The sequence below is a fragment of the Alosa pseudoharengus genome, unplaced genomic scaffold (assembly GCF_046254945.1).
Source record: "Alosa pseudoharengus isolate Yale_2024_CS ecotype anadromous, Long Island Sound unplaced genomic scaffold, YU_APseudo_1.1 YU_APseudo_1.1_scf_7, whole genome shotgun sequence".
In the NCBI taxonomy this organism is placed as follows: domain Eukaryota; kingdom Metazoa; phylum Chordata; class Actinopteri; order Clupeiformes; family Clupeidae; genus Alosa; species Alosa pseudoharengus.
The window spans coordinates 24,832,117-24,859,132 of record NW_027468859.1 but is presented as its reverse complement, the minus strand read 5'-3'; the positions used below and the strand labels follow the sequence as shown (position 1 = coordinate 24,859,132).

Below are 27,016 nucleotides of genomic sequence, written 5' to 3'. Positions count from 1 at the left end.
TCCCCTTACAATGTCATGTTGACGGATCTCTTTTCCTGGGAATCGAAACATTCTCCCACAACACAAGCTTCAAGTACGCATTCTATTAAACATACCTGAAGTCACAGCTTTTACCAACTTGAAAGACCAGTCTGGCAAATCTGATGACTTTGGTTCAGATACTTTCTACCACTTTGAATTAGGAAAAAGCAGAATGAGCATTCAAATTCAAAACAAATTGACTCCGGATGTTGCTGATTTTCCAAATGGGAAGTATGCCTACCGGTAAATGAACTTGGTTAGGCTATTAAAGGAGAACTCAAGCCATTTTTAAGGAAACAAGTCAAAAAAAGTTGGTGCTACCTAATTAAATGTTTGGCAGCTAGCGGCTAAAGCAGCCAAAGTAGCTACAATGCTATGCTATGGAGGCATTAGTTAAACTGTGTGCCTCTTACCAGACTCAAAATATCATTACAAGTGTTGTGCAACATGATCAGAGGCCTTGCATGACACCATTGTGAGTGTTCATCTCAGTAATTCTGAAAAAAAGTAGCCTATAGGAATAAGTAAGTCCATACCAAAGTCAAACTCGTGCATTTTCTCATTTTCCAGGAGACCAAAACGTGAAGTTTATTTCCCAAAGAAATGAAGTTTATTCCCACACACACACACACACAAGTCTCCAGATGAGATGTCATGAGATGGTGAAATTTATTTATTGATGAGCAAAAAGGCAGTACTGGCACACACGCACACACACAGGAACATTGTTGATTTGTCGGGGGGGGGGGGTGGGGGGGGTGGATTTACCCCCCTTTTGGTCTTGATATCCCCCCCTCTGCTTAATTATTTCCATCACCATAGGGGGCAACATTTATCCCCCTCTACCCCTCATATAGATTATGCTACTTCATATAAGTGCTGCAACGTGAGTGCTGTCTAGTAAATAATAATCTGACATCAGAATGTCACAAAAACACATTACAAATGGCTTGGCATCGCTTATTCAATGGCTCTCTACCAACCCTGTAGTTTGCAGAGGACGATATCGTCTAATAAATCAGCCAGTGGGCCTAGTGGACAAAAAGAGTGTCCCAGTAACTTCCGTTTTACTTCCGATACAAGGGACCTATCTTTCAAAAAAATATGAACGGGAGTTAATGGAGAGATAATAATTATTTTTTGGTCCAGTTTGAATTGTGCCACGAATTTCACATATGATGTGTGTGAATTTAAAAGATAATTTTTCACGTCAAGAAAGTACTGTTGTTCGATAGACTTCAAAAGTTATGTTGGTTTTGTGCGAATCCGCTCAGTGGACTACATCTCTCGTCTCGAACGATGTACGTCACCAACGTAATGAAACGATAAGATTAGCTGTTATGCTAGTTAACGGTTGCATCTTGCTGCCTGCTATGTCACTTAACAGTATCTAATGTACAGTCTATGGACGAATACAACTTACCTGATGAGTTTAATCCTCTGACTCATGGTATTTTCATCGGCAAGGAAAGCCCAATTAAGACCTGTTGCTGGTAGAAGCTATGCTTGTACAATCTAGTGTGGCTGTGAATGAGCTAACGTAGCGCGACTGATGGGTTTGTAGTCATTGGAATTACGATCTTTCACAATGTTGTAATTCAATAGTTACGAAACAAACTGCAAATGTCTTTACATGAAAAATTGTCTTTAAAATTGACAAACATCATATGGGTAATTCTAGGCACAAGTCAACCGTCAATGATTTCTTTTTCGCCATAGACTGGCGTTCAAAATTTTTTGAAAGATAGGTCCCATGGAGGCAAATGGAAGTGGCGTCACTGGGACACTCAATAACTTTCAGAAATAATCTGTACTGCAAAAAAGAATGTTGATGGTTATTTAAACTATCTAGCGGGTGTTTTACAGCTGCAAGAAATAGATGGTCATGGCCCATGTTCTGGTTCATAAAACTCCAGGTTGCCCTATCATAACTTCACTCTCCAAACTCTTGAATATATTCACTATATCTTTTATATATTTTATTATATTATAACTTTATTACGCACTTGGCTACGGAACGCAAATCTCTGCAGGAGAGAGAATGCACGCCGCAGCGATTACAAAATGTGTTGGCTATTTGGTTACCAACAAAAAGCTGTGGGGGCAGCCGTGGCCTACTGGTTAGCGCTTCAGACTTGTGACATCAGACTTATGACACCATGGAACCACATCATATGTTTATCTCTACTATGAGGTCATATGTTTATCTCTACTATGAGGTCATATTGAGTGTTACTATATCCATATCTTTATAGATAGCTTTATACGGCTCTGACTGTATTCGACCTCTACTATGAGGTCATATGTTATCTCTACTATGAGGTCATATGTTTATCTCTACTATGAGGTCATATTTTTATATTCCTGGATGCCTGTGGCTCTCTTTTCCCTTGATGAGGAAGAATGTTCCGGTAGCCATTCCCAGCAGCCCCAGAGTCAGACCCACTCCACAGAACACTGATGGACCAAGACTGGGCTCAGACACCTCCACATCTGAGGAGGATACACAACACACACCCACAACAATCAGAGACCTCAAAAGTCTTATATTGTTTATGAGCTATCAAAACTTCACAACTTCCAGCTTTTTACATAATCACAATGTGAGAAGACAGTGTAATAAAATACCGCCTGGTTTGGTATTAAACAGGATATATTGAGGAAATTTCACTTTTAGCCTGGTTTGGTATTATTATATGTAAACCAGGTTTACAGGCCAAGTATACTTGCATATACAAGGAATTTGGTATCTGCATTTATCCCATCCGTGAATTAGTGAACACACAGTGAGGTGAAGCACACACTAACCCGGAGCAGTGAGCTGCCTTGCTACAGCGGCGCTCGGGGAGGGCACTTCAGCCGTGGATGTGGGCATGGGAAAGCAGTGCTCAACCACTTCAACTGCCCACATTTTTCCTACTGGTCAGGGATCGAATCGGCAACCCTTCGGTTCCAAGCCCGAAGCCCTAACCAGTAGGCCACGGCTGCCCTATATTGGAGATATACTGAGGAAATTTCACTTTTTCAGTGCTTTTACACATAAATTTGGATATAGATAGCTAACAGAATAACACAAGCTGCACAAGACTCCACTTCTGGCTTAAAACGACCCGACTCCACTCATGACTGCAGAATGAAAGTGTGGAAGTTTACATTCGTCATGCAAGTTCAGGACCTGTTAGCAACACCATCATGCAGGATACTTGCTTTTGTAAAGGAACAGGTGTTGTTTGTAAAGGAACATATTTTATGTCCTTAAAGCAACACAATGCATTGCATTTACTTGTTTAGTATGTGGTGCCAATGTGGTGCCAATAATAATTAGTCTCACCCCACTCTCTTGTCATGGGCTCATCTAGTGCAGAGTGTTCCACAGTGCACGTGTACATGTCCCCGTCCTGAGGGGTGAACCGCAGGGTGGAGAACACGTTGAAGGAACCGTCGTTATTTATGTAGACCTGGCTTAGGCTCACCCCCTGTGTCACATTCTTGTTGTTCCTCGTCCATCTCACCGTGAGTTGAGGGGGATAGAACCTGGTGATGTAACAGATGAGGGTGTTCTCAGACCCCAAAAGCACCTCCTCACTGGAATACACGGCACTGACTGGTGGCTCTGCAATGTAACATTTATTTTTACTTTATTCTTAATGAACAGCACAATTATCGTTATACTGACAAATAATAAAACTCCTTTTTTACTCCAAAAAAATCATATTCAACACAATATCGAGGAAGAGACGTTATATAATGACATTATATAAGGACAATATCGAGGAGGAGACGTTATATAATGACGCTATATAAGGACAATATCAAGGAGGAGACGTTATATAATGACACTGACTGTGCTCATAGGACTGATGTCCCATAAATGGATGAACTGGACTAAAAGCTTTTTCTCTTTGGAGATCTAAAACAGGGCCCGTATTCACAAAGCATGTTATCTTACTATTAGGAGTACTAAAAGATTTTGCTAGGAGTTTTCTCTTAAAAGTTATTCATAAAGCCTCTCAGACCTAATCTTAGTATTTGGAAAAATGGCAACTCCTAAGAGTGAGTCTTCGTTACTATGATTGACGTCATTACTCATGCACAAGCTTGATCGAAGTGACCACCATGATTGGCTGGATTATAGGGAGGGAAAGTGAAAACAGCGCCCCAAGTGGTTGCATTCCTATCGAAGAGCTCCTCCAATGTTAAAACCACATAGATCTCAATACAAATTTCAAGTTTTTGCCTGAAATTGCACTGTGCCTATTTACAAGGGCATTGTTCCCACCTCTTTTGGGGCCTACCATCAAATGTTGGACCTCTTTAGAACGCTGAGAACCTGTAGTTTTCGTAGGAAACAGTCAAAATAACTGTGTGATGTACTCACACAGAGTTACAGAGGCTAGAATATATTTTTTTCTTTCTGTCGGATTACAAGCATCTCTGAACTGACCACCTCTGGGTCACTTGATATCCCTTAGAAACACAACTGAGCCCTAGCACCAGGTCTTGTGAGGCTGTGTGCAAAAGTAGATCATAATAGAATGAAAATATGAGTGCTTTAGACCATTATTTGGCAAGGTATGCTCATGCGTTTTGTAAAATGCCTATGGAAACTCCCCATAGGACTTGTTGTTATCCAAAATGCATACTGACACTCAAATGCTTACTGCACATGAACCCCTTTGTGTAGAAGCATAATCCTGGTCTCAAATGAAAGGTAACATTAGAACATTTAGATTGTATGTCAGGTGTTCTGATATAGACTGACTACACAAAATATGGAATAATTACAAAAAAGTTTTTTATTTTTGCATTTACTTTGTTGGTTCAATGAGTGTGTATAAGATAAACTTTACATCTGTACAACTAATATTGGATAATACAACATGAAGATTTAATTTCTATGGATTCTTGTGAATATTTCAGTAGGCTACCCAATATGTTGCATCTACTTATGGTGCTGCAGCTACACTGCAGCCAGAAGTCAGGGTAGCACCAAAAGCGGAGGATGGGGAGGGGTAGCCTGACGAGCCAGACCCACATTAAAATGTAGGGTCTGGGCACTCACCGTTCGCAGTGCTCAGTCCGAGGGGCGGAATAATCAGTTGTCTTTCAAATTCCCTCTGCACGCAATAGGCAGGGATTAAAGTGAAAAAAATCGTTTGACTGAACTTTTTTCAGGCCATAAGGCATACGTTGTTCATATCTACCTATAGAGATAGCACCCCTTTTGCGGTCGCGACCTATTGGTTTTTAATGTACAAAAAGATGCAAACAGCAAAGTAAAGGGAGTATTCGCCTTATTCACACGGCGGCCATTGTTTAAACCAAAACGAGGCTACAGGCTACACTTACTATATAATTAATGCCACCTACAGGCAGTGTTGGGCAAGTTACTTCAAAATCGTCAAAGTAATTTGTTACATTACAATATTACTGTCTCTGAATTGTAAGGCATTACACTACTATTGTATTACTTTTAAGTTACTTTTACCAAAATATCTAGAAATTGAATTCTGGAATTCTAAATGCAGTTTATTATGCTCAATGCAGCTCATTCCTTCTAATGGAGGGCGATGTGGTATAACATAATGACTGAGCTAGGCTTAAGGCTAACAACAGTAGAATGCAATAGGCGCAGTGATGGCTCATGATGCAATACAAGGAACAATCATAGCCAGAATTTTGTTAAAAGCAGACAAAAGGTCGAAGTCTGGTCAATTGTGATAGAAATGCTGTAACTTTAGGCTTAGGCCTACTCATTAAAATCAACAGAGAGCCCACTACCTGTATATTGTAACCCAAAACTTGTCAAGATAGGCTACACAGTGCCGCTGCTGGCCATTTTGGTGCCCTAACTGGTGAAATACAGTATAAACCTAAGTATGTCATCATATGGTCAACTATAAAGATGTAGGCTAATCTGCCTGTTCCCAGGGATGGGTAGTATTTCTGAAACATGTAATATGTATTTGTATTTCAAATACAAAATAGTATTTTGTCATTTGTATTTTATTGGGTTCAAGGAAATGGCTCTGTATTTTGTATCAAAATACTTTATTGGTGTGTATTTTTGTATTTTAGAAATACTGCAAAATACTATATGTGAAACACACTAAAAAAGTAGATACTACACACAGGTGTAATGAATAATTGGTAATTAGGCAACAATGGTTTATTTTTATCGCAATCAGCTAATGTGATAACAGCTGTGTTCAAAGACACTAACAGCTTTTCAGTGACGGCTATTGTTGAAGCATCAGCTCTGGTCTGAAGCACTGGTGTGAAGTCGTACGCAAGTAAAGATGAGCAAGTTTACCTGTGCAAGTTCACATAAGGACACCGACAAAAGCAACCATGTCCTATTGTCTCCATGCCAATCTTTAACAGAAAAAATGTCAGATATCTCAATGAACCACAATGACATCAATAGATGGTAAGGTGTTGAGTGTGTTTGAATTTCCTTCCTTGTAGCATCCATTTCTGCATTCTACAGTGGGGACAAGTTCACCTTTATGCATACGGTTTATATTGCGTCGCTTTACACATAATGTTAGTTGCATTGATTAAAAACTGTAACAATAATAGTAGCCTACATGGGGTGGCATAGCAGTCTATCTGTTCAAGTCATAGGTGACACCCAAAATGAATGACCTCCCCTGACAAGAGTTCGCGATAGTAAGAAATTGTCTACATTGATGCACGGAAAGAACACAGCCTACGCTTCTTCTCCGAATTCGCACATAGAGCTCACAATATCATATCCAAAAAAGTTAAACGGATTGGCCAACCTCATCAGCTGTCTCGATTATGTCACTATAATCCAACTTTTAGACCGTTAGTCCTCCATACGTGTTCTTTTTTTTTAAGCAAACGCCCCAGGCCAATGAGACAAGCGTGTAGCCTCAACATAAACAAAGCGGAACTTATGGCTGAGGTAGGCTATCTTCTTGAGCGGTCACTGATTGAGACACAGAAAGTTCTCAAGAACACTATTAGGTCTTTAAACATTTACCATCACACACATTAATTCATCGGACCTAATATTTGTAGTTGCCTTAAAAAAAGGAAAAGAAAAGGTGATAGTCCCGGGGACTATTTTTTTTCTCATCGGATCTGCATCGATCTCAAATATGACATTTCTAAAATCAAATTGACGGAAATCCGTCGTATGTAGAGGTGGATTTTGTCGTTCGTTCTCATGACAGTTCGCGTCGTTCAGTTCACCAAGATGATTCGTTCTGAATCGTTCGTTCTTTCGTTCATTCGCATTTCCGGTAGCCTACAACGTAGTTCAGCAGTGAATCATGGAATGCAGGTTCTCAGCTCCTCGTTTGTGAAAACGGTCAACACAACACTGTAATTGTAGCGGCAAATATAGCTGCAACTTCATGATTATGTGTACTTTTAGACAAAACAGCAGTAGCTAATGTGTTCATTCACCTTGACATTACATATTGAAGGTAAATAAAGTAGACTACGGCTAGAACTAGATCAGCTAATTTCTTTTTTAAAAATGTGTTCATTCATAAAGACCCAGTAGGCTATGCCGACAAACATGTTTAAAGGCTTGGCAGAAAGATTATATTGATGAAAAGGTTTCAAGTCCCCATTTTGCCTAGGCTACAGAGCCATAATCATCTGCTTCTTCTGCTTCACTCTGCCAAGAACGAGTGACTGACTTAACGAGAACGACAGACCGAAGTGAAACAGGTGGGGGGGTCTTGTATGGAAGCATATGAGTAGCTTTATTCAAATGAGAATGCAATCTGCAATATGCAATTCAAAATGACATTACATTATGCAATTGCCAATTCATTATGTAATTTAATATTGCAATTTGCAATAATTTCCAACAAATTGTATTTTAATTTGCAAAGTGACAATGCAATCCTAAAATCAATTTGAATAATTTTGGTTAAAAAATAGAATAAACATGGATTGAATTGCATTCCATTTTGCCATGGTACTTCAGTCTCAAAATCCAAATGGCAATTCCTTTTGCTTTTCAATTTTCAATATTCAGTTTAATCATTTAACTGTCAATTCGTTTTGCAATTTAATATTTAAAGTGCAATGTAGGATTGCATTTTTAAAACATATTTGGCAAAACTGTCAATGCCAGCTTGAAAAGATTTTGGATTATTTTGGGCAAAACGTTTTGCCATCGTTTTGAGGCATTTTATTCAAATGGAAAAGAAATAGCGCCCCCCGTGATTGCATTGCACTTTGATCACGCTCTTTGTGTTGCAAAATTCAAATGGCCATTCAATATGCCAAACGCATTGCAATCTGTCAAGTCTCTCGTCAAGGCGGGAACTAGGCTACGTCACTTCCGTGTTTACGTCTTACCCAGTTAGTGCTTGCAATGGAGAAGTTTGCAGCTGCACTAAGGTCTCTGGCTGATTATGTAGAACACCACCGTGTCAACGAGTCTGACTCAACGGACAGATTACTGAAAATGGACGACAGAGTGGGCTATCTAGCCCTACTTGTCCGATTTGATGTCAACCTGGTCCGTTCAAAGATTTCTGAGGCCTTACAGCTAATGGGGGCTAGACGGTGGGGAGACCTTCTGTGGATACCACTGGAGGGAATAGAGGGTTACCTCTCCTATTAGGGAGATCGCGGAGCTCTTTGGAGTTCACAGGACAAGTAGGGCTAGATCGCCCACTCTGTCGTCCATTGTCGTTAGTTAGGCTAAAACTCACAGCCTTTCCTTGCCCTGCTCTCTCTCTCTCTCTCTCTCACACACACACACACACACACACACACACAACGGAGACTCCCCTCCGTGGTCTGGCTAGCCTCATAAGCAAACCAGGGGGTGCGGTCGCTTCGGGCCCACGTTTGGCCAAATCTATCTCGCTGAATTGTTGTATACGATGCTTATTTGTAGGCTACTAATTGCTGGGGGGAGGGATGCTACTAAAGTTGCCGCTGGTTGGCAAAGTTATCAGCAGCAACATAAGAGCCTTAATAATGTAAGAACACAGCTGGGTCTCGCGGACACTAGGCCTACTCGCGGTCACGGTTAACATTATTCATCAACTGTGACATGATATGTTTGCGGCGCCAACACCCCCCACCCCCCCCCAAAAAAAAATGTGCCCCCTTGAAAATCGCAAATGCCCCCTCTGTCACTGTACTCTACAGCCGGGTCTGTCGGCCAGAGACTGCAAACTCCTCCATTGCAAACGCTAACTGGGTAAGAACAGAGAATGTCTAATAAGACATTAGCCCGTAGACAGATTGCAATGCGTTTGGCAGATTGAATGGCCATTTGAATTTTGCAACACAAAGAGCGTGACCAAAGTGCAATGCAATCACGGGGGGCGCTATTTCTTTTCCATTTGAATAAAATGCCTCAAAACGATGGCAAAACGTTTTGCCCAAAATAATCCAAAATCTTTTCAAGCTGGCATTGACAGTTTTGCCAAATATGTTTTTAAAATGCAATCCTACATTGCACTTTAAATATTAAATTGCAAAACGAATTGACAGTTAAATGATGAAACTGAATATTGAAAATTGAAATGCAAAATGAATTGCCATTTGAATTTTGAGACTGAAGTACCATGGCAAAATGGAATGCAATTCAATCCATGTTTATTCTATTTTTTAACCAAAATTATTGGAATTGATTTTAGGATTTCATTGTCACTTTGCAGATTAAAATACAATTTGTTGGATATTATTGCAAATTGCAATATTACATTGCATAATGAATTGTCAATTGCATAATGTAATGTCTTTTTGAATTGCATATTGCAGATTGCATTCTCATTTGAAAAAAGCTACTCATATGCTTCCATAGTCTTGGCGTGAGAACGAACGAACGAGACTGAAGAGACATTTATTAACCTGGCATGACACAGAAAATACAAAGACAGCATGCATTTAGACAGATATTTAAATGTAAATGCCAATATTGAAATGCAAAATTGAGTTGTTAATGTAAACCATTAGCCTATCGTTATTTTTTATCGTATGCTCTCCAACTAGTCTCACTAGCCCATTTGTTTTTTTTCATGGAAACGGTTGCTATGCTTTTATGCCTCTCATTGGCTAATTCGATGAGAACGTTTTAGAAACAATACAGACAACAGCATACGATTGGTTTGGCTCTCGCCTTATTTTTTACAGTCTATGCTTAGGGCCCGTCCACACGGAGACGCTTTTTAGGTTAAACGCAGAGGTTTTGCTTCGTCTTGGCCGAGCGTCCAAACGAATCCTGTAAACGCACTGCCCGAAACCGCACCTTTCTGAAACCTGGAGTGGAGAAATCTGAAACCGTAGCCTGTTTGAATTCGTTTAGACAGCGAAACCGCACATCCTGCTTGCGTATCGATGATGTCATTGCCACACCTCAGCTGCCCTGGACTTGCACTTATAGTATTGCCTAACAATACTAGTTTTCATACATGACATTACCTACGATTACACTCCGTAAGATAAATATCACAACTGGTGCTGCGCAGCGCCGATAGCTTATGACTTGGTGGACTGAACACTGTTTTTCCAGGTGTTTTTTTATGCATTCTAGCTACTGTCAGTGACGCGAGAGAACTTAAGTTATTAGGAAAGTGCGGTGTAAGTTTAGGCTACATTAATTTGTGCGTAGTGCCAGTGTCATTCATTTATTTTACATGTCTTACAACATACATGCATTCACAGTCGAGTGAAATCAGATATAAGCATACAAAGACGCTTAGAACTCACGTTAAGCCGATGGTAGCACACTGAATGCGAATGCGCGATTTGATGCAGACAAAAGTATTGACTGTTACTAACGAGGGTTTTATAGCAATAGTATAAATGTGGCGACAGAATAGCCTAGAACTTGGGTAAGCCTTGTGTTTAGTAGCCTAATTGCGGTAAATCTAATGTGAATCACGGACTATCCTACAACCAAAGAAAGTAAAGGTGATTAGTAGGCCTACCTGCATTAGCCAAATAAAGGACGGGACTGCACCCTTCACAAACCGTAAAATAAAGTTTATTAGTTTTACAGTTGACTACAGTTGACAGTTCACCATCAGTCCACACAAACAATTCTGGTTTCCTTGCACTAGCCATTTGGTCGTAGCCTATCTATCTATCTATCTAGCCTATTCTGTCTGTTTGTAAAGCGCAAATTTTGGTCAATTTCTGTAAAGAAACAGTGCCACCTATAGGCCTGGGGTATGAAGTAACGTGTTGAGTCGTGTTGAGATGGATCCGTTTGGACGCAAATATTCTTGATGCGGTTTCAGGGAAGACGGAGGAAAAAAAGATCGGTTTCGTACGTGTGGACTAGCCCTTAGGAAGCTGGGCCATAGGCATTCACAGCAGCACTAGGTCAGTGTGATTCAGCGACGAACGAAAGAACGAACAAGAACTGGAAAGGCGAACCAGTTCAGGTCGTTCATTTTAAAGACCCGTTCAAAGGAACTAGTTCGTTCGCGACCGACCCACCTCTAGTCGTATGACGGAGAACTTTAATCCTTGAATAGGACAGCGGCAGCGCTATGATTCCCATGCATTTCCCACCAGCGGAGCTAGTTGGCTAGTTCAAACGTTTGCCAACATAATAAAAGCTTAACTCGTGTCACACTGTTCGCCAGCAGCAACATCCATTTTATTGGTTTTCAAGTAGCAGGGAATTCAAGCCAAACCGTTGCAACTCTGCCATCAATCATTATGTTAAGCCCCACTAACGACTCTATACACGATTTCATTGGCCTGATTAAGTTTTGATTTCTGGAGCTCACAAGCCAACGGAGAGTTGCTAGACTAGCCCTGGCAGCAAATATAATTGCTAGGGGCGCGTCTAGATTTCTAGGCTAGGGGAGGGGGGCATTTGGATCAAATTTAATTGAGAAATAATAAAATTAATCTGAAAATGTAAAGCACTATACAGATTGTATATGTATAACATTACTATGCTACATAGCAATATGGTGCATACAATTGATTTAGAATGTTGGGGGGAGGTGGGGGAGGGGGGTAACCGTCCCACCGGCGGGATATGAAAACTAACTGGTTTTCCCATAGACCTATTCTTAAAAAAAATATTGTGAAGCCAAATCAGCGAAGTTATTGATGACATCTCACATCACCCTATTGCTTGACACCTGGTCTGGACATCGTTTAGGCTGGACTATCACTGCAATACGGTGAATAAAGATCAACAGTCTTCAGAGATCTCCTGTCTGCATTGTCTCCTTCGGACGCTTGTTCCAGAGTGCTAATTAGTAAGTAGTTAAGTGATAAATTGTTCATTGGATTCGGAAGTGGACCGGTTTTTCCACGACATTATCCACCAAAAATATTTTTCAGTGTGTATACAATAATAAACTACTAACTGTGAACATCTCAGGCCCTATTTTGCCTTCTTTAAAAAATCGAAATTGCTCCTTTCATGGACCTCTCCAGAATAAGTCCCGCCTCCGTAACTTCCGTATCCATCCAACATCCAACTTCCGGTCGTCAAATGTCTATGGGAAATAACATGGCGTTTCGAAAGATCGTACCTGTCAAACTCTGTAGGTGACAAAGTAGAAAAAGCTGGTGGGCCGATTGGCCTACACACTTCTGCCATCTAGTTTCCAATGGATTTTTTTATTGTCGGTGCCGTTTAAGTGGTAAACGATTATTAATCCTAACCGGGAGCTAGTTCCGATGTACGCGGGCGGAGGAGGGCGTTAGATCTTGCTCACAACCCAGTCACAACGTGATGGTCATTTTCACGTGTGATTCATGCGTGGTTACAGTGGTCTATTAATGTAAATCGTTTGCAAGGTTCAGCCTCTTTTCAACATGACTTAACTTTGGTTTGACTGTGCGAGTTTGTTGACTGTTATTGAGATATTTGAAAAAGAAAGAAATTGCCGATGAAGACACTAAAGACATGACGAGATGAGATTTTTTTTCACGAATAACAGATAATAATAATAAGCAGACTAAGAATCAGAGGCTGAATCGTATTGAGTCGATAGCTTTATTTTGCATGACCTTGATCAGAACAGTAATGTTTTCAGAATGTATTAACAACCTATCAAACATGATGATTTCACGCAGGGTTAGTGCCACCTCTGTAGACAGGCTCTGGTGCAAGGGGGCAGGCGAATTCCCGGAAGTAGAAGCATCGATGTAGCGGTGGTTATCAACTCTCTGCTAACCCCATAGAACGCCCATCCATTTAGGATTTTTTTGAACTCCCATAACTTCATATAACATATATCATGTGCCGATATTTTAGCTTCTGTGTTATCTACATAAACAATAAAAGGCAAAACAAGACTCGACTACCTCGTACGTAACGTTAGGTTCCCGTAAGAAGAATGTTTAGCATGTCCGGTTGAAGGGAAGCTAACGCACTGAAGGGAGATAACCGTATTGTTTGGATAAGAAGCGTAGTCCAGCCAGCACGGAAACTCGTGAACAAAGCTATGTAGCCTACAATAGCATTGTAGCCTATGTTAAGGTAAAGCATAGAGGCAAGTAAACCTAATGGAAAAACAGTAGTTTTACCGTTAGGTACTCTAACGTTAATCATTTCAGAGGTTTTTGATGGATTGACGTAGGTCAGAAAAGTGGAAAGAAGATTAGCCTCAAGGCTATAACTTTTTTGTTTTGTTTTACCATGACTGTTTTCGAAGATGATCATGTGTGGTAGTTTCAACATTAACACGACTTGATATCACTTGTGAGGATGATATTAATAATAATACATACATTTTTAACTTTGATGACTTTGAAGGCGAAGGAAGTGTGAGAAGAATTTCTGTGTAGCCTATCTATCATACGAGTTACAAGATTCAGTTCGATGGCTAACGTCACGAAGTTAAGTGCGAGTCTGCGCAGTACTGGGGGGACCAACTGAAAAATGACTCAGTACCCTCCCATTGAGAATGACGGAGTCTGTTCGTCCATTTCTTTTACTGTCTATGCTCTGGTGTCACGAACTCCATTTCAGTGAAGACAAACTATGAAACATTGCCGTTGCTATGCAACCTTGACTGGGGAAGTCACAGCATCTGAATCAAAAAACCCAGTGGAAACTAGATGGCAGAAGTGTGTAGGCCAATTGGCCCACCATTTTTTTCTACTTCGCCACCTACAGATGTTTTACCGGTATAATATTTCGAAACGCCATGTTATTTCCCATAGACATTCGACGCCCGGAAGTTGGATGGATACGGAAGTTATGGAGGCGGGAATTATTCCGGAGAGGTCTATTTATGTTTCATAAATGAACTACAAAAGAAGTCACGTGACTTTACCCTTCGACATTACTCATGGTAGCATGGTTTGTTTATTAGCCTGGTTAGCATTGACACTTAACACTTACTGCCAGCTCTTCATGTGAGTAGGAGCACAACACAAGTTATCCTGACATAAAGGTAATCACCACACGGTTTACCTCGTGCTCTGTTATTACAAAAATATTTTAAGCCAGCAAATTGCCGTTTTCATCAGTTAGAGATGAAGCGCCCAAACCGGTGACGTCACATGCATATGGAAGGCATTCAATTAAGTTCCTAATAAGGGCTGAGATATATTTTTCTAAAAACAAAATCCCATCCACTCCACTAAACTCTAGGAACGCAACCAGTAGGTGGCGATGAGATTAGGCTTTCCCTCCCTATAACGCGGGAATGATGCCAAAAACCTCCCCTACGACGATGAGTGACAGGTCTTTGCTGGTGAGAATGCATGCGCTACACAAGTACTGCCAAGGGTGGAATATTATGAATAAATAGCCTAAATGAATAAAGAGTAAGACAAAGTAAATAGCCTAGTAACATAATGAAATACACTACTGATTGATGCAGTATCTTTGCAACATGTTTTACATAATCTGTATGAAGACACATAGCCTATACGTATGTAAATAGGAGAAACAATTTAATTTGATTTAGCCTACAATGGAACGTTACATTTGGTTTATATGTTGACAATGAATGGTTTTGGTTGTTGTTGGTAGTGTTATTGCATCCCTTAGTTACAATCAGTGTTGGGTGTAACGCGTTACAAAAGTAATGTAATTACTGTAATATATTGTTGTTTGCGGTAACGTGGTAATGTAAGGCATTACAAAAAAAAATTGGGTAATATTTTACTCGGTACAAACTTCAGTAACGCGCGTTACAATGCATTTAACCCGAAATTAAGTGGTGTTTTGTTTTGATACATATTCGCAAACACCAGGCGAGAACAACAGAGGAGAAAAAATCAGCGCAAAATAGTAGAACATTATCTCCTGATACTGGTTGAATATGCAGCAGACTCGCAGGCGGACTCTATTTGCGGGATGGACATAAGCCTACGCTCATTATTTTCAGCTTGTCAGAGACAAGGCTATGAAGAACATAATAGTTAGTGCACTTTGTGTGCGAAACCGAAAGATCTCTCTATGCCTCGCGAAATAGCACAAGTAAATTAATGAAACATCTAAAGTAGTGCCACTGCCACGCTAATCTTTTTGATTCTTGATAAAACACAAACTATGCTGTTGTGCATGTCAGCTTTGTGCTGTGAACTTGAATTGAAGAGAATAAGGGGATAGAAATGCAGAAAAAGATTGTGTAGCCTGGCAGTGCCACCGCTCCCACCACGCGCATCACGCACTTTGCGTTGGGCACCAAAGGACAGAGGGGGCACCCAAATGTAACCAATGAATAGTAGCTTTATTGCAAACTGCGTTTCACTCTTCATCAATAACGTTTACAATGTCAAAATGCACTAACACGATGTTACATGCAAGTTTGATACCTTTTGGGTTCTCTCAATCACCACGTAGTACTAGAATTGGTGGGTCTTCAATCATTCGTTTTCCAAGCATTTAGGCTACATGAAGCACATGATATGCTGAGTCGACTGAAACGCATTCCATTCAGATAGCTAGGTGGATACCAGGCTCATAATTCACTTGTATTCGCAAAACGAAATGTGAAGCAACATGTCATTGCATACTTCCATTTCCAAAGCAATGAAGGTTGCTTCAAACAACTTAACATTGTGCATATTATTGTTAATATTGTGCTATCAATGTAACTCAAACAAATAAGGCTTGTAAACAAGAGCTGGCAAAAGGGCATTATGACAACGTAAAGATCAATGCTCTTAAAGTGACAGTGCACCATTTATAGGTAAAACATAATTTCTTCAGAAATTAATGTTTAAAAACACACAGGTGTTTGAGTGTTTGAGTTATCATTTAAATGTCACTCACTCAAAGCCACTCACTTAGGGCACCGAAATGGCCAGCAGGCCACCATCTTGACATGTCTTTATTAAAGGAACCGTATGTAAAAAATGTATTTCAATTAATCATAAAATTGCCCTGATATGTCACTAGACATTAAGATATCATGTTCATTTCAAATACTTATATCACTGACAACAGTAGTCTGGCCAGGATATTGTCATTTAAAAAGTGAAGTTGCAGCCCTCAACTGATGTTGATGTCATGTTGTGTTTTGGCCTAATGCGCCACCCTCCACCTATCTACTAATCACAAAGTCAGTAGTGTTTCGTCATCCGGTTGCCAACTCTGCCAGTCAGAGGGGAGGGGAAGGGGATACACCGCTCTACAGTAATTTGAAAGTGATTGTAGTACCAGTTTTGGCCACAATCTTACATACGGTTCCTTTAAGCTTTGATTTACAATATAGTAGGCTCTCTATTGATTTTAATGAGTAGGCCTAGGCCTTAAAGTTACAGTATTTCTATCACAATTTAGCAGACTTTGACCTTTTGTCGGTTTTTAACAAAATTCTGACTATGATTGTTCCTTGTATTGCATCATGAGCACTGCGCCTATTGCATTCTACTGTTGTTAGCCTTAAGCCTAGCTCACTCATTATGCTAAACCACATCTCCCTCCATTGGAAGAGCAAGCTGCATTGAGCGTAATAAACTGCATTTAGAATGGCAAATCCATATTTCTAGATATTTTGGTGAAAGTAACTTAAAAGTAATGCAATAGTAGTGTAATGCCTTACAATTCAGAGACAGTAATATTATAATGTAACAAATTACTTTTAAAAGACAGTAATAAGTAATACATAATACATTATGATTTTGAAGTAACTTGCCCAACACTGGTTACAATGCACAATTATTTACTCATGATTGAGAACTGTGACGTGAAATGCCACAAAAAGCGGCTTAGGATTGTTTGTGAATAGGTCTTAGTGACTTAGGAGTCCTCTTGACTTCTTTTAAGCTGTCCCAGACTTAAGTGCTACTTTTAGGTCTAGATGCTTCGTGAATTACTCTTAGTCAAAAAAAATCCTAAGAGTCCTAAAGTTATGAGTGACACGCCCATTATTTTTAGGAGTTGCTCCTAAATTTGCATGTTAGGAGCTAATTTTAGCCTTACAATTCTTTGTGAATACGGACCCTGGACAGGCCTAATCCAAGTATCATGGGACACTTTCCCTTACAGTACAAATGTTTTGATTAAAAAATTAAAGGTATATAAAAAAATCTATCTTACCTTTTGCTTCTGGAGGATAACCAAGTTCTCTTGCAATAGATTCCATATCCTCCTTAAATTCCTTCATTTCATTGTAAGCATATGCATACACAATTCTATAGTATTTGTCCCTAATCGCCTGGCTTATATTGTTTGTGTCAACAACTGCCTTGTCCTCGAAGTCCACATACAGTACCTGATTGTCATTCACATGAGCTGTAAAGTACTTCTTGTCTGTGTCACAGTAGATGTCATTGATCGTAATTTCATAAATATCTGGAACACAAATGAAATATACAGAAAATACATTACATTTGAGCAGGCATTCCCTATAACAACTGGAAAATACATTACATTTGAGCAGGCATTCCCTATAACAACTGGTTTGTTTCAGGTTTTTGTTTTTGCACAATGGAATACAATTTGTGCCAGTTGTATTGAAATACAATTGACCCTTCGCTAAGCCATGGCCGAAAAACCGCCACAGGCCAATTTAGCAACCCGTAACTGACGACCTGTGAGTCATGAAGGGCACTTATTTGGATGTGTGGTGCCCTAACCCACGTAAAAACACAGTGAAATAACATGTTACACTATAGAAAAATTATATAATTGGGAATTGTATATCTATAAAAAGTGGAATATTGCATGATATTTCCATAACCCCGAAATACATGCTTCACTATGACGGCAAGAAGTTGTTAACAGACATTCACCAAGACGTACAGCCCGCAGTGTTGTGTGTAACGTGTTACAATAACACAAATGGTAAAAAGTAGTGTAACGCGCTACTACTGAAAATTTGGTAACGAAACGTAGTTCCTTTTTCAATTTGGTGCAACGTCACTTTTCTCAGGGACAGATTTGACAGCGACACTGCTTTCTCAGCTGCGCACTTGTGCAATAGTCACAAGCTCCACACGGATGGTACGTGACAGAGGCTGGTAGCATGAAGAGCAATCACGCCAAGCGAGAAGCAGCCAACACTAACTTTTGAGGGATAGAGGTAGTCCCATTACTTTGAACTTGTTGAAAATACGGGGAGAAATGGGAGTGCACTGTAAGGTGTACACTGTGCCCTGGTGAGAAACTTTTGTCCACTGCTGTTAACTCAACTGCCAGCCTATTGATACGATTTGCACTAGCTTTGCACCAATTTCGGAGGAGCCTGTTTAATGAAAGAGTATAAGGCAATAAAATAAGCCATTTTGTGTTCACCTTTAATGCCCATAAGATGTATCGAGGCTATGTTATTTGATATTGTTTCATAGGGCTTTAGTGGTGGTGTTGAAGCCTATAGTCCAATGTTCTCTTGTCAAGTGCTCTGTTTGTAGCCTTTTTTATAATAAAGAGCACAAAAAAAATACTTATTATGTCCTCCATAGTAGAACTTTATGTAGGCCTACACATTTAGTAGTAACGAGTAACGTAGTAACGAGTAACGTAAAAAGTTACTTTCCATAGAGGGTAACTAAGTAAAGTAATGGATTACTTATTAAACAAGTAACCTGGCACTCAACACCCAGAAGACCCAGGAGATCATTGTGGAACTTAGGAGAACCTTAAGAGCAAGGCACACAGCCCCCTTCACCCGACTTCTACCGCTGTACCATTATGAACATACTCACATACTGCATCTCTGTATGGCACAGCAACTGCAATGCTGTCGATCGTAAGGCACTACAAAGAGTAGTGAAATCTGCCCAAGGGTAGCCTAGAAATCTAGACGCACCCTAGCGGCAGCGAATTAAATTTGCTGCCAGGGCTAGTCTAGCAACTCTCCGTTGGCTTGTGAGCTGTAAAAATTAAACTTCTATCAGGCCAATCAAAACGTGTATAAAGACGTTAGGCGGGCTTAACATAATGATTGATGGCAGAGTTGCAACGGTTTGGCTTGAATTCCCTGCTACTTGAAAACAAAGAAGATTCCCAACTAGCTGGTGGGAAAACGCATGGGACTCGTAGTGCTGGCAGCGCTGTCCTATTGCGTGCAGAGAGAATTTTGAAAGACAACCGATTATCCCGCCCCTCGAACTGAGCACTGCCAACGGTGAGTGCCCAGACCCTACATTTTAATGTGGGTCTGGCTCGTCAGGCTAGCCCAAAGGACTATTGGCTCCCAACTCCCCTCCATCCACAACACATATCATAAGTGCTGTACATCCATTATCAAGGATGCCACCCACCCAAACCATGGTCTTTTCACCCTACTTCCTTACATGGCATAGCCTGGCTAGCGCCACCACTTCTCAATGAGACGTGGTCTGGGAACCAAACGTTAATTTTCTCGTATTTGAAAAAAATGCCCAGATCCGTTTATTGGGTGCCACGGATGTCTTATCAAATGCGTCTGTGCATAGCTCATCATCGTCTTGCTTTCCCCCTTGTTCTGTGATTGGTCCCCTATCTCAGGCGAAAATTTGCTCCATGGTCTCCAGGCTGCCTTAGCAGCGTGAATCAAATCGCGCGCAAGGCAGCATGGGAACACCCAGGCTATACATGGCAGGTGATCCATGCCACTTTACTTCCCTCCGTTCCAGGCGATACAGGAGCCTGCGCTCCCGCACCAGCAGGCTCAGGTACAGCTTATTTCCCAGAGGCTGTAACACTGCTGAGCAAAACTACACCTCCTGTGTTTAGCATTTATACTTATTTGCATTTTAGCTGTTTCTAGTTTAGGGCAATTCCATGCAAAGGTCATCCTTACCATGGAAAAAAAAGTTGTGCATACGCAAATAGAACTGTTGTTAACATTTTCATTTAGGTCTATATTTTATTGTTTGTAACTGATCTGATTGAATTTGATGGAGAATGACACTCTTTTTACATCATAAATATGGTGTGCAACCATACAGAAACAACATATTTCACATGGTAATATTATACATATTTCAAAAGTGGATAAATGGACCCAATGTTCAAACAAATTGTGTCATTTGACAAATTCCAGATTGACAAGGGAATGGTAGAGTAATGTCTATGCTCAGCTTGCCTTTAAGAGCACAACTCCTTACATTTGTAAGGGTTTTGTTTTTAAGTCAGCAAGTTCCATGGCCATGTCACATCCATAACGTTTTATAGGAAAAGTTTATGCTACAAATACAGTGTTGATGCGACAATGTCCATAGTGTCTGTGCAAAGCTGATTTATATCAATGTAAAGTGTGATGACCAAATTGTGCCCCTTTCTTACTTTTAAAACCTTTAATGGTGCGTTATGGATGTGACGTTATGGATGTTACATAATGTGAATTTACAAGACTGGGGACTTTATTATACCTCAAAGCCGATAAAACGTCTGTTCTGGTGGCATGTCAGTTTCAACGCATTTCAACTTAGTGTTTATAATTGACATTTCAAAGATTATTAGGTTGATCAAAACCACAGGGAGGCCTTGCCTAACGATTAGCAAAACAAACATAATATTAAAATACCTCCAGTGATTAGCCTAGCCATAGCCTATTTTCAAGTGGCCTAATAACGAAAATCTGAGCGATTATCTTCCTGTAACTGTCATACTGTTGTTGTACAGTAACTGGATTATCGTGTTAGCTGGTGAAGATGTCAACTCATGTGCATGCAAATGTGTGCATATGTGAGTTTGCTTTTGTTTATAAGAGTGTGTGTGTGTCTGTGTGTGTGCATGTGCGTATGCGTGCCTGTGTTTGTGTGTTTGTGTGTGTGTGCGTGTGTGTTTGCATGCCCACATGCGTATGCCTGCCTGTGTGTGTGTGTTTATGTATCTGCATTCATGTGGGTGGGTGTTTGTGCATGTGTGTGTGTGTGTGTGTGTGTGTGCTTGCCTGTCTGTATGTGTTTATGTGTGTGTGTGTGCTTGCCTGTCTGTATGTGTGCGACTGTGTGCGTGCGTGTGTGTGTGTGTGCGTGTGTGCACGTGCGCGTGCATGTACTTTATGTGTGCAAATCACAAATGAGTGGGTATGGGTTAGGTTCATGCGGGCTCTTGAGACTAACATACCATAAATATTTTGTCATCTTGGGTGCAACGGTTCAGGTAGGGCTAGTTATTTAGGGGAGTGGTCACCAAGTTTCATGTTCCCTGGTGTTTCAGTAACCCAGGAATCACTGACCAAAATTGATGACAGTAAAAAGAAAAAATCTTAGTGGATCTTAGTGGGCACTGAGGAAGCAATAATTTCATCGCTAGTTTTTCATGATTACTATTTCAATTGTTTCATATCAAAATTCACTACTTAATTATGTGTTTTATGTAGTTTGTCGAGGACTGGTTCAGACACGTCACATCCATAACGTGAAACCGTCACATCCATAACGCCAGTTTTTCCTACATAATGCATTACAAAAATGACGCATAGTTTCAAAAACACACTTTTTGTGTTCATTCAAGTCTCCTTCATGGTACATATATCATAGTTTCGGCAGTTTCCTTCAAAATTCACAGAGTTTGTAGAAAACCTATAATCTCTCACAAAAGTGTGTCCATTTCATGTCACATCCATAACGCTGATAAAATGCCTTATATTCTTAGGATGAAATTGATTATATGAAATTTGAGGATTTCTCAGTATTCAGAGGACAGAGGTTGCATTAAAAGTTATGCAAATTAATTCACTGATACTAATTTTGCCCCCACTCTAAGGCATTTTGTTTACCAATATGAGTCCAATTGTCACATCCATAACGCTGGAACTGCCCTTTACCTGTTTACTTTTTTTACTACTGCACTGTTTACCTGTTTACATTGACTGCATTGCACTGTTTACCTGTTTACATTTACTCCTACACTGTTTCACCTATGCCCTTGCACACCCAATACTATACATTATATTTATTTATTTTATATTCCATAACCTGCTCATAAACCTGTGCAATATACTGTACATATATTACATGTATATACTATACTATATATATACTATTAGTTATATAGAATGTCTATTTATACTCTACATACTCTACTGATCTCTGTAGACATGTCATCTGGAAAACCTGTATTCATCCACTCTATACACAGTACATTATTAATCTCTATTGTCTACACAACTGCACAGAATACCATACTCAACCTGCACTTGATAGTACAGTACGCTGTGTTTGGAAAATAGGGTCCCGCTGGATTTTCATGTAAAAATTGATTTTTTTGCATATTTTGCTAATATAGAGTCTAAGGAACAAGATTTTTTTTGTCTTCAAATTTTCACAATCCATCTTTAGTGTTTTTTTCTGTATGTTTTAAAATAAGTGATTATATCTAGTACGAAAAGTGATTTTCACATTTTCTTCTATTTTTTTGACAATTAATTCCACTTTTTGCACACAAAACCCCCAGATAATGTAGAAAGGTTGTTGGTTCTAAAACAATATCCATAGTTTTCAAACTTTGAGTGTCTGAAAAGTGTAAAAACACCTCCACCCTTGTTGCCTATGTCAAAAACGATTTCTTAATCTTTGCTTTTCTTGATGCTTTCCTTGACCTGCCATGTCATTCTATTGTCTACCTTAAGATAAATTTGTCTTGGAAATAATCTAAAATAGTACAGGCAACACAGTACACCACTAGGTGTCATAGGCATGGGTAGTTGAGTAACAGTAGGCAAAATTAAGAAACAAAAGAATATAAGGTACAAACAAACAGACAAACCACGGATGGCCCTCTCACAGCCTGAACTAATACAAAAAAAAAAAACTCAAGGGAAAACATTGCTTAGACACTAAACCATGTGCATTTGCTCTCTTTAAAAGCAACGGGTTATCCACAGCCAACAGGCCGGGCGTGCGAGAGAAGCAATGAAGTTTTAGAATTAAGAATGAAGCCATGTTCTTCCAACAACAACAACCACAAACACCCATGCGGCAAAAATATCAAATGACCGGTTGTGTTCTCCCAGAGAGAAAGCTACGTATATGATCACCACCCACGGGTGGGCGTGTAAGCCAGCGCTGCAGGTCAGCCTTTCCACATACACATCTGGCTTTAAAGTTCACCCTCCTGGTAGCATACCTATCTACTGCCAAGGCCTGAAGGGGACGGGGAGAATATTTACTTCTGCTACACTGGCAGAGAACTCATGTGAAACAGAATGTGGGAGGTGGAAGGGGTTTGAATGCTGTCCGGCAGTATTATGAGTGGAAGGTCTCTTCCCCATACGGCCTGATCTTATAGTGTGTGCCAATTCTATCAAGACACTCCACAATTTCATACTTGGTAGACACCCATGTATCCTGGATTTTGTGGCGACCGTTAAAATGGTTCTTGCAAAAGAGTCACTGTACATTATACTTAGCAGACACTTCTTGACCAAAGTCACTTACATACTGTATGTCAGCTATATTACAAGGGATCACATTGTCCCCGGAGCAACTTGGGGTTAAGTGCCTTGCTCAAGGGCATAACAGTGAAAGCCGGGAATTGAACCGACAACTTTCAGGCTACTGCACGCTAGCCCAGCTCCTTAACCACTACACTACCACTGCCCACTTGAAAGACTAGAGTGCCAGGTGGTAATATGGGTACAGTGTCAGGACCGCACACTGCAATCTCCCAGAAGAACTACATTTACTGAGTTAAAAACATAACTGATGACCCTGGTGGGTCGAAACGTTGCGTTATGTGTTATGATTGCAGTGTGCGGACAACTACTCTTCTTTCCTTGATAAGCTTTTTTGTCCTGCACCTGGCCTCAGTGAGGTTGGATGTGCATACAACCACTTTGAAGAGGACTACAGTGTTAGGACCACCATGCCTACGATATGCCGCAGCCTCTTCTAAGTGTCTCCTAGCACTAGCATAGACAGAAGTCAGGTACTCTTGATGTTGCACCACCCAATCAGTCGGTGGACTGTCCCTGTGGTCACCTCCAGTATTTCCAAGTAGGTAGTCGACTGGTAACTGTGGCTTCTGACCGAACATAAGCTCGTATGGGGAGTGCTGTGTGGACTGGTACATGGTGGTATTATAGGCGAACAGGAGCTGAGGGAGCAACTGGGGCCATTTACGCTTCTTTTCAGGGGGTAAGGTCCTGAGCAAGTCATGAAGTGTCCTGTTGAAAGTGGTGGTTCTAGTCTTTGTTATGATGTAGGTGTCACACAGGTGCTTCAACAGCTCCCCCTCAAAGCTGCGCCCCTGATCAGAGTGGATTCTCCTTGGCACACCATACACATAGAACCATCTCTCAGTTAGAATCTTAGCTACGGTGGAAGCTCTCTGATAAGGGGTGGGAAAGGCCTGGGTAAACTTTGAGAAAACATTTGTGACTACCAGAACGTTCTCCTATGCTAGCCCAATCCAAGAGAGTAAAGTCAATGGAGATTATCTACAAAGGCTTAACAAAGGCTAACATATTTCCCAAGAAGGTTCTGGCTTGGGTTGTCTTGCTTTAGCAACCACACAGTGCTCACACTCAGAACGCCACTTTTGCATCTCATGCCACATCTGGGGCCAGAAGCACCTCTGTCATATCAAATCTGTGGTCCTGTCCACCCCCAGATGGCCGTGGTTGTTGTGTAGGCTAGTGAGCACTTCAACTCGCAACACCTTTGGCAGCAAAAGCTGCAGCACTGGATCCCTGGAAGGAGGAGCCTAGATCGCTCGGTACAAGGTCCCATCCACTTCCTGCATCTGGGACCACTGCTTTATCAGCTGCGGACTTCCCTTGGTTCACTCCACTTGTCTTAACGGGTATGTGGTCGTCCCTGTCACCAAAACCACAGGTATCTGGAAATACAGGGATCAGTACCTAGCAGGACTTTCAGGTCTCTTTTGGTTTGACCAGGGATGGTGTCCACCATACAAGATTCTGTCATCCAAGAGTCTTGGATAGGTGCACTCGAGGCTTGCATGTTGGCTATGGCAAGCGGCAGGGGGACGTCCAGGCTGTGTGACACAGATCGCAAAGAGTTGTGGGAAGCCTAGAAAGGGTATCGGCATTGCAATTAGCTGTCCCAGGACGATATTTGATGTTATAATAAAGAGGGCAAGCTGAGAAACCCTGCACTGTTCCAGAGCGCCCAGTTTCGCTGACTGCAGGTATTGGAGGGGTTGTTGTCAGTGTACACGGTGAACGTGTTGCCCAGGAGATACTTGCCATTTTGATTGTGATTGCCCACTTGACTGCAAGGAGTTTGAGTTTCATGGCACTATAATTTGACATGTTCCTCTCACTTGGCCGCAAGCCCCGGCTAGCAAAGGCTATTGGTCGCTGTAACCCATCCTTCTCCTGTGACAGAACTGCCCCCAATCCTGCATGGCATGCATCCGTCTCTAAGATAAAGGGATGACTGAAATCGGCATAACCTAGGACTGGTGCTTGAACAAGCCATTCTTTTGAGGCTCTGAATCCAGAAAAAGTTCTGAAGGCAAACCTGAACGTCACTACATTTAATGTTAACTATCCAATATTCAGATGTCTGTAATTGAAATGTATGCAAATTAGCGCATAATTAATGAGATATTGTTAAATTACATGCATAAACATATATTTTCAGAAAACTTGTAATGCAAAAAAATATTGTCTCTACATAAATAATCAACTAGTAAAGTTTCATAAGAATACCAAAGAGTTACATTTTTTACCCTATTCACCCATTCTATGTTGCCTATGGAGGCCAGTTTTAGGCCGCAAATGCTAATTAGCAGGTTTAAAACTAAAAAATCAGCTAAGTAAATATGATATTCAGAATCAGCACCCAAAAATTAGGCAGAATACCCTCTTTACCAGTGTTTTCTCACATTTAACCCCCAAGTGACAGTAGTCCCAGTCTTAATTATGCATTATATAAATGATGATGTCATCTAAGTGTGAAAATGGATCGTGAAAATTTGAAGACAAAAAAAATCTTGTTCCTTAGACTCAATACTAGCAAAATATGCAAAAAAATCAATTTTTACAAGAAAATCCAGCGGAATTACACAAGACACCGTACTATGATATGTAATGCTTCTTTGCACTTCTGGTTGGATGTCAACTGCATTTTATTGGCTCTACCTGTAGGCTACTCTGCTAAATGACAATAAAGTTGAATAATCTAATCTAATTAGTTAGAAATAAGGTAAACAGATGAGTCTATAGACACTTTTTTCCAGATTCCAGATCACTGGGAATTAATTTGTCACTCGAAGAGAATGAAAAACAACTTCTCTCCTTGGACCCGCAATGCATTCATACAAGAAACTGTCCTGATGTATGTGTTCTAATGTTTGCATATTTGTGTATAATGTGTTAGTTTCTGCCAGCTCATAATTATTCAATTGTTTGCATATGTGTTATTGTGTTAGTTTATGCCAGCTCATAGTTATAGTCTAGTAAGTCAGCCATTACTGTTAGAGTAAAGTTCTGAAAGTGGCTCTACTTACATTGACTTCCTGTTGAGAACGGAGGACATGTAACCCATAGACAAAAGATAGCAAGCTTCATGCTAACTACGCTAATACAACTATCTGTGCTCACCAATATACTCTAACTCCAGGAAATCAACTGCATCAGAGAAATATTCTGCACCTCTTTAAATATGTTACAACTTCAAAGCAGCGTCCAATAGGAGCACTTTCATTATT

The 27,016-nt window shown here is 40.5% G+C and overlaps 1 protein-coding gene across 1 annotated transcript; it reads right to left on the bottom strand.

Annotated features, from left to right (window-relative positions):
- Window positions 1-764: 764 nt before the first annotated feature.
- On the bottom strand, window positions 765-26,982 carry LOC143109372 (H-2 class II histocompatibility antigen, A-R alpha chain-like). The gene is made up of 4 exons (XM_076272085.1): window positions 26,816-26,982; window positions 17,504-17,758; window positions 3,353-3,634; window positions 765-2,514 (listed from the first exon to the last, which is right to left on the bottom strand). The coding sequence occupies exons 1-4, from the start codon at window positions 26,874-26,876 to the stop codon at window positions 2,378-2,380; spliced, it is 735 nt and encodes a 244-aa protein (XP_076128200.1). The 5' UTR covers window positions 26,877-26,982; the 3' UTR covers window positions 765-2,377.
- Between the last annotated feature and the right edge of the window lie 34 nt (window positions 26,983-27,016).